The sequence below is a fragment of the Patella vulgata genome, chromosome 4 (genome assembly GCF_932274485.2).
Source record: "Patella vulgata chromosome 4, xgPatVulg1.2, whole genome shotgun sequence".
In the NCBI taxonomy this organism is placed as follows: Eukaryota; Metazoa; Mollusca; class Gastropoda; family Patellidae; genus Patella; species Patella vulgata.
Window position 1 is genome coordinate 82,420,155 of NC_065882.2, and position 9,475 is coordinate 82,429,629.

General features: G+C 33.8%; 1 protein-coding gene across 3 annotated transcripts in view; it reads left to right on the forward strand.

Annotated features, from left to right (window-relative positions):
- Window positions 1-7,622, forward strand: part of LOC126819618 (multiple epidermal growth factor-like domains protein 10) — a 65,759-nt gene extending 58,137 nt beyond the window's left edge. The window contains exons 4-8 of one of the 3 annotated variants that reach the window (XM_056100428.1): window positions 198-413; window positions 1,539-1,766; window positions 4,183-5,217; window positions 6,027-6,141; window positions 6,539-7,622. In XM_056100428.1, coding sequence (XP_055956403.1) covers window positions 198-413; window positions 1,539-1,766; window positions 4,183-5,217; window positions 6,027-6,141; window positions 6,539-6,812 — 1,868 coding nt within the window. In that variant the 3' untranslated portion in view covers window positions 6,813-7,622. The remainder of the gene's footprint in view (window positions 1-197; window positions 414-1,538; window positions 1,767-4,182; window positions 5,218-6,026; window positions 6,142-6,538) is intronic. The other 2 variants (XM_056100430.1, XM_056100429.1) reach the window with 2 other exon arrangements.
- The last annotated feature ends 1,853 nt before the right edge of the window (window positions 7,623-9,475 follow it).

The window sequence follows — 9,475 nt, forward strand, 5'->3', positions numbered from 1 at the left end:
TTAAATCACATCTAGGAGGCTCAGGTTATCATTATATAATATAATTGTGATTCCAGCGATGAATCAAATTAGATAGGACACACTCTGCTGTAGATGGTAATATTGATAATAAGTACACTTACAAACAATGCTGGTGGTGACTGGTGGTGTGTTGTATTTGCATGTTGTATTTATTTATTATATGGTGTATTTTACAGACACAAACATTGCCCTTGACAAACCAACAGGACAGAGTTCAACATTTCTTTATGGATCATCATTTTCAAGTAATGCTGTAGATGGTAATACTGATAATGACTGGGGGAATGGTCACTGTACACATACAAACAATAACAATGGTATTGACTGGTGGTGTGTTGATTTACAACAGATTTATAATATTGACAGAATCAAACTATTTAATAGAGATCAATGTAAGTGTACATGTACATCAAATCAAGTCACAAGATTACATATCTGATGTCAAATATCACTTAGAAAGAACGTAACTACAGTCCATGATTGTTATACAATATTTACTTTTAACAAAAGGCATGTTGCAGATCTTGTTCCGTGAAACAATATTGTGTTCCCTGGGATGTAATGGGTGATATGAATATATCCTTCGTATTTCCTGCGTGTCGTAAAAGGTCACTAAAATGATCCCTGTAATGGTGCAACGTGTTTGTCGTGTCGGTGCAGAGTGGAATTCTGGTGATTGAGTGAGGATTTGGCTTGCGAGTCCTTTCTCTGTAAGGGGGGTTGGATGGCTGAATGGTTTGCGTGCGCGCGCTGTATCATGAAGTCTGTCATTGAGTCGACTGGCGTGGTTTCGAATCCCCGGTTGTACATGGCAAAGGGTAGGGTCGCCTGTCCAACCTCGTGGGTTTTCTCTGGGGCCTCCGGTTTCCTCCTATGGCTAAAAACCCCTACGCGCAAGCGAATTATGTAAATAAAATTAAACCATAGGTTAGTCCCGAAATGACCTAGTTTGTGTCGAGTGGACGTTAAACCCCATTTCTCTCTCTCTCTCTCTCTCCCTTTCTCTGTAACACATTACTTTGTTCTTGTATCCAGTCAGTTTTATTAGGAATTATTGAATAACTTTGTATCATTATATTATACAATTTATATGTACCATATGAATTGGAAACAAACATAACGGATTACTGCATTAGTCTCTTCTGGAAGTCCCCATTAGTAAAGAAATGACAATTATAGTTTTGTTTTAAACAACCTAGTTTTTATCATTCCCAGTTACATATTTTTTTAAAGTTCATGCTGGAATAACACGAAGCAGGATAAGTGTCCAAACCCGCTCTCTTACTGAAACGATCATATAAACTAGTCCTCCACAGCCATAAAATGATTCTAAAAAATTTCCAAACTTCATGTTCCTTTGACGCTCAAATATACGATCAATTCGTTATGTTGTCTAACATGTACAAGGTATTGCAATAATATAAATTGTTATATAACATACTATTTAACATATTTAACAATGGTTATGGTTTGAAAGAGGGTAACAGAGGTTATAGCGAATATTTTATATTTTACAGTTCAAGGAAGATTGAGTGGGTTTGAGTTAAAGATAAGTTCTGTTGGTCAGTGTAATGAGTCAGGATTTATATCAGCTACATCATGTTATAAAGATACACCACCAACAACACAAGATATATATACAATAGATAGATGTAATCAACAACAATCTTTATCAGCTAGAACTGTTTTTGTCAGGGTTAATAATGATGAGGTGGTTTCGCTGTGTGAAGTTCAAATATTTACTGGTAAGATATGATAATACAACATATAACGTCATGTACTGGTAAAATACAACTTATAACATCATCTACAATATTTTCTTGCAAGATATGATATATAACATCATCTACAATATTTACTGGCATAATACAACATATAACATCATCAACAATATTTACTGGTTAAATACAACATGTAACATCATCTACTATATTTACTAGTATAATACAACATATCTATATATATATTTGAGACTGTCGTTTGTCTGTCTGTCTGTCTGTCTGTCTGTTCGGGGTTGGCGGCTACACTAGGTCTGCCCCGAGTCTGAAATTTGGGGTATAGGGGTAGCTCGGACCGGGGAGTAACATAGGCCAGGTGGCGTTAGTCTACCACTTCCGGTTTCGGAGTTATGACCCCCGAGCGAAGCCGGTCTGTTCGGGGTTGGCGGCTACAGTAGGTCTGCCCCAAGTCTGAAATTTGGGGTATAGGGGTAGCTCGGACCTGGGAGTAACATAGGCCAGGTGGCGTTAGTCTACCACTTCCGGTTTCGGAGTTATGACCCCCGAGCGAAGCCGGGTAGCCTGCTAGTAACATATTAATATAAAAGAATGGGTTAACCATACAAAAGACTGTAAAAGAGCTAAATTGTGTGGAACATCGATGTGGTATTTTAAATCCTGGGATCCTTTATCAATAACTAATAACACTTAGAGATTTGTGAACACGTGAATTTGTAAATCACGTCCTACTAACACACTATAAGGTTAGTCTCAGCGCATTGCCAGGGCCTCCCGATAGATTTCACCTTGTAAGGACCCAACATTACAGTAATTAAAGACCTTTAGGCCATCATACACAATAAGCAGTAGTCTTATCTACCCCTACCCCTCCCAGTTATTCATAAACAAAAACATTATTATTTCCATCCAAACTTCATACATGCCTTTCATTGATTTGACACCGTCATTATTCTTCTCATCCAAAGTTCATACATTCCTTCTATTGATTTCACACCGTCATTTTCTCATTTATCTTCGGTCGATGTCTCGATCATTGTTATCTATGTTAATCGTCCAGACTACTGTACATAGAACTCTTTCATTCATTAGTTTTGTTCAATGTAAGTAAAGATACTGACTATTGATGTTCCAAATCACTGCCATAGTCGTGTCGACATGCTGGTTTTTTTTAAATCCAGTGCTCAGACTAAACCAAGTTTATGGCAGTGTTTTATATTTTAATGCTGGTTAACGTTACTGTAATATTAGCACCAAGGTCAAGTGTCTCAATTCAAAGAAAAGTGCCAATGAAATTTAAAAAAGGCTCCTGTGGAAACACATAAAAGATTAAAACTACTTCAAAAGCAACATTACTTGAGGTTCCTTGAATATTTTCGCAAATGTAAATATGATTCCGTGATTAATTAAAAGAGCTAAACCTCAATAGTATCCATAATATTCGAAATTGAAAACACGTATTAAAATTCAATTTCAGTCCATTTAAATGAATATTGATGCTTTTAACTTATCAACTATTAGGACACAGTGAACATTTTAAACTCAGTACACGAGTCGTGTATTATACGGATATAATTTTTCGTGTGCAATTTGTAATGAAAAAAGGAAAACAACCCAAAAGACAACACAGTAATAATTACAAATGGCTGATTCACGGACGACAAAATAATAAATAAAAGAATCCCGTGTAGAATGGACTAATCGGGCGTAATTAATTATACATTACAATAACAATGTTTAAAAAAGGGTTTAAATAATTTTATATACACTCACATTTTCGTATATATTCAGAACACCTTTAATTTACAATCGTTCTTTGCATTTTCATTTTTGATATATATATATTAGCATGCTTGTTTTAACATGTATATATTCGAACCAAATTACACTTCAATAATATTGAAATACCAATTGAGTAAATTTAATACATGTCTTTGATTGATAGCTCATTTGTGTTTTTATTATTATTTACCAATTGCCAATTTACTGTATTGGTTTGTCGTTTAGAGTCAATTTCAAATATGAGTTACAATTTTTAAAACATTTATTGTAATTTCTAATCAATTATAGTTGGTGTCAATATTGATTGAAATGTATCAGTATTGAATTCTAATTCATTTTTGTGACTTTGAATATTATGGCATTTTATGAGTTAGATGTTTAGCCCTTTTAACACATATCCACGGGATTGTTACTAATAGAATCGATAGGAGAACCGCACCATATTTAACTAAATAGAAAACAAGTTGGCCAGGAGTAGTATAAATAGACCGATAAATAATGATAAGATAATTGCAAGTTATCATCTAATTACAGTACAATATAATGATGAATACTACAGTACATCCCGTTATACATGTCAGCCTTGTAATGCATATTATAATAATAATAATAATAATAATAATAATAATTATTATTATTACAGTACAATGTAATACTGGTTACTACAGTACATCAAGTTCTACATGCCAACCTTGTGATAAATGTCTTAATAATACATGTGATGCCACTACTGGTGTTTGTACTGATGGATGTAAAGATGGTTATTATGATGATAAATGTACATCACCGTGTAGTGATAAATGTACAAACAGTAGATGTTATACCAATCCTTCATTTTCACAACCACAATGTACAGATGGTTGTGTTGGTGGTTATAAAGGTTCTTACTGTCAAACATCATGTCCAGGTAACTGTAGATCATGCCAACAAGACGGTTCATCATGTATTGAATGTAACCAAGGCTGGTATGGTACAAACTGTGAATCTCAGTGTCCTGATAATTGTGTCGGAGGGTGTGGTAAGATGGATGGTAGATGTACTGACTGTAAACCTGATACAGCTGGTTCATACTGTAACATTACTTGTGGTACAGGGTGTCAACCAACAACAAACCTCACCACATGTGATAGAAATGGTAGATGTACTAACTGTATTGTAGGAAGACATGGCGATAGATGTGATAAGAACTGTAGTACAGGGTGTGATGGTGGATGTGATAGAACTGGTAGATGCACTACTTGTATTATAGGAAGATATGGTAATGGATGTGATATAAACTGTAGTACAGGATGTGATGGTGGATGTAATAGAGATGGTGGTAAATGTACATCTTGTATTAAAGGGAAAACTGGAGACAGATGTGATGTCAACTGTAATAATAATTGTACAGTTTGTAATCAGGATAATGCCAACTCTTGTACTGAATGTAAAGATGGAAGATGGGGATCGCCATGTAGTAAACTATGTAATACTAACTGTAAACCAGTTGTTGGTAAAACTGTTGGTAAATGTGATATAACAAGTGGATTATGTACTGATGGATGTAAAACAGGATTATATAGTATAGACTGTAATAAAGATTGTCCGTCTAACTGTAAAGATGGTTTATGTGACCAGAAGTCAGGAGATTGTATAGATGGAAGTTTACCTGATAAAACAGGATGTAATTGTTCAGCAGGTAACTGTTTACAACACATTTTAGTTTCACTTAATATACCGACTTTATTGGTATAAGTAAAATCTATAAAATAATTACACGATAAATTTGGTGAACATGGTTTTGTGTTACGTTTAATGTTTTTCTACAATTTCGTAATACACATTATAAATCTACATGCAATTTCATTTTTGTTTAATGATATAAAAAAACTCTTTAATTGAATGACGTCATATAGTCCAGCCATATAATACAGTGTCGGATTGCACTTTATGATGTTTCACCACAATACAAGATGTCCTTTGATTTGAAATTGGGCTAATATTACTGGATAAGCCAGATCCAAATGAATACATGTATTTTAGTTGTTGAATATTCAGTGACACCATTGTTTGGTAATGGAATGAATACTATAATGTTTATGTGAAGGTATGGAGAAGAGGGGGGGGGGGTGTTTTATTATATTACTATGTATTATGAAGGAAATTCATATTGAATTTTACTATTCTATATAAACGGACATCTATAAACACGTGACTTCAATCCGGGTATTTACATTGCTGATGTTAAGCACGGATTGCAGACTCATGAGAAATGACATGTAATGGATTTTATAGCCCTACTTTGCTGCACCGACTGGTATCATAATATGTTCCTTCTTTTCTGTTCTTGATCATTCTTATCTAACGGGTCCCCGCGTCCATGCAGTTTGACTTTAAAACCAGACTGATGCTGTCAATCAAAACCGTCATTAGCTAAGTGCTCGCAGCTCAAATTATGTCCAAACCATATTCATTTATAAATGATAATATAACTTTATCTATCAACAGAAAAGATAGTGGAAGGTACCAGTATAAGTCCTATTGTAAGTGGAATCATTGGTGTTCTGTGTGGTATAGTAGGCACGGTAGCTGTTGGTGTATCATATCATTTCTACAAGAAAAGGTAATTTCAGCTAATTATCACATATATTATTGTGATGTCATTATTTTAATTAACTGGTAAATAGCAGTTAATCGTATATTATATGTTCCTTAACAATGTTACGCGATCCTAATAATATATAATTAGTTAATAGTATATTATATGTTCCTTAACCATGTTACTTGACCCTAATAACATAATATGATTAATCAAAATTTATTTACTTAATGTCATTATTATGTACAATATGAACAATCATATCCATATTTTCAAATTAGTCCATCCTAATATTAATAACATATAATTATTCAAACGTGATTATGATTTATTATTGTACCAGAAGAACAATTATAACCACAGGTGTTTATTTCCGGTTTCATTTTATTACACTCTAATGTGTCATTAACATATATTTCAGACGTCAATCAAGTCAGCCGAAAGCAGAAAATGATCCCGATTATGTTTACAGTAATACAGATTTAAACCCGACTACTTCTACAACAGATGATACGTTAACCACTGGATATCAGAATATTCCAACTAATACACGTAATGTAGACTATGTCAACCAGTCGTTTAATACAGAAGACAATACAAGAAATATGTATGATACATTAGATCTCACACCAGATAACACACAGCATACATACACAACTTTAGGTTCTAACAAAGTCCATAAGGCAAAACACTAACTCCTGATATAAGTGCATTCTTTGTCTACAGGACCACTCTGTTGATGCTATACTAAATCAGTTTTCATAATGATACCACCGGACAACGGATCCTAGGACATGATGACGATATTAGAGATATTTAAATTTAAGGAAGGTTGTTGAATTAGACAACATGACAGACAACCAAATCAAATGTCCATTATTTAAATTAAACAAAATTGAGCAGCTAATCTGTTTTTCTTAGAAGATTAGAACAAACAAGTAGGCCAAATAATCTTTAGACTCGAGCTTAGCGGATACAAATAAAAAAAACCTCTTATTTATGTTCAAACTTCCAGTAATTGCCTTTAAAATTTTGTCGTATAGCGGTATAGAAATCTACAGAAATCCATCATTTATATATATACCATGGATTCATAATTAGATGCATAAAATGTTGCTTTGTCTCTAAATGGATATTAAGAAGATGTCCTGCCATATGTTATGGCCGATATCAGGTTATTATTTTTCTTTAAAAATATATGAAATTTTCTATATTTGAATGTGAAAACCATGGCGCCAATATTCGTCCTTGGATATATGTATATCCGAATGACTAAATAGAACTGTTTAATTTGTAACACATATTTATAGATGTACCTAATCAAAACGAATAATAATTATATTAATTTCACCTAATTAAAACGTATAATAATTATATTAGTTACATCTAATTTTATATACATTGTAAATAATTATACTTAATTAAAACGTGTAGTAATTATATTAGTTACATCTAATTTTATGTACATATTATAGCTAAAGGAAACGTATAATAATTATATTAATTACACCTAATTTTATATACATTGTAAATAAGTAAAACGTGTAGTAATTATATTAGTTACATCTAATTTTATATACATATTATAGCTAAAGGAAACGTATAATAATTATATTAATTACACCTAATTTTATATACATTGTCAATAATTATACTTAATTAAAACGTGTAATAATCATATTAATTACACCTAATTTTATATACATTGTCAATAATTATAACTATATTAGTTTATATTGTAAATGATTATACTCTTTAGATATTCTTATCAACTTCAACTAATCATGTTTTTTTATTTTGTAAATTGAGTGTATTTGTTATTTCAAATGCGATAAGGTACCTGGGTTTCAATTGCTCTTAATTCAAATTGATATATATGTATTAATAAAACATTTAATCTCTTGGAGAAAACTCCACAATTTTTGAGTCTGATGAAGATTAATACTTAAAAGACACGATTCCAAGTTCTAAGTTGTTACTAAATGATGATCTGGGTCCTCTTTCTTCTGTAGTACCATAGGTCCTATATACTGTAGAGGTTATTTTAAGTTCTCTGGGAGATACTCTGATTAATGTATTGAAGTCTTTAGCTAGTACCAGTTACAACGAGAATTAGCTAACAAGGATATGTCGGGCAATGACATCATAGGCTGTTAATCAATGGATTAGACACGTGGACACCCGCCCTCCTCGGTGCCCATATAAGTACACACTGTTGAAATTCAGGGTAGCTTCTGTGCAGCTGACCAATCAGATAACGGTGTACCGGGCCTCTTTGCCGGGGGTCAGTACATGACTTTGGCACCTATCCTATTTATAAAGAACGTGCGGGATTTAAGTTTCTTTAGGCATCATTTCGTAGTTTCAGAAGGACGCTCGCACAGCCTCCTCGACTGAGAGGCTGAGAAACATCAGCGCAAAACACAAGCTAGGGGTAGAAAACTTCTGTTTAGCATATATTTAATATCATAGCTGTGTGTGTAGTTTCCTGTATATAACCGTTGTATTTTGGGTGTTACAGAGATATAAAAACATAGTTAACCAACAAAGTGTTTCGGTGCCAATTGATCAGTGAAAATAGTTTTATACACAGTGTGAAAGTCCTGATTAGATAAGTGCCATCCTAGTATCACGGGTCGTTTTCTGGGAGTTCCTGATTTGATAGTCACATCTGTCCCCATATACTTTCCTGGTTTGCTGGTTTAGTCTCCTATTTTATTTCGTTTTTTCCATAACTTTAAACCTGGAAATAAAGGATAGTTCACTGGACCCTTCAACTTTAAATTTTAGTAGATTACACAATCTGTCCCCTCCATGTGTACAACAGACTATGACCCTTGGTATATACAAAGATAGATAACCACACAAAGTATGGAAATACGGAAATATGTCACGACAGCAGCTTATTCAATAGGAAAACTTCGATTTTGATAAGGACCCATTAAGCCTTCAAGGAATCTGATCTCTTTCGTGTTCACAAGCTTGAATAAATCTGTTCAAAACTGTAGCCTAGTCTATTGCCATCACATTTATTGTTCGGAAGTTCATGGAACGCTGAATAAAAAGAGGGTTCGTCGTCTCATGTCCACAGTGCTTCACATTTGGAAAGAATCCAATTGAAGACGGGAATACGCCATACAATTTGCTACGAGGGAAATTTTGCCCGGGCAGCGGCACTATGGCCTACTATTTTATCGATTTCCAACTGCCAAGGAATCATTATGCTAATGTTATGCACGGGACCTCGGTTTTCCGTCCCATCCGAACGAATCGACAGCTACCCTTGTCAGGCCCCCCGTCCTGCACCATGCCGGAAAATCCTGATGAACTTTATAGGACTAGCCCATTTACAATATAA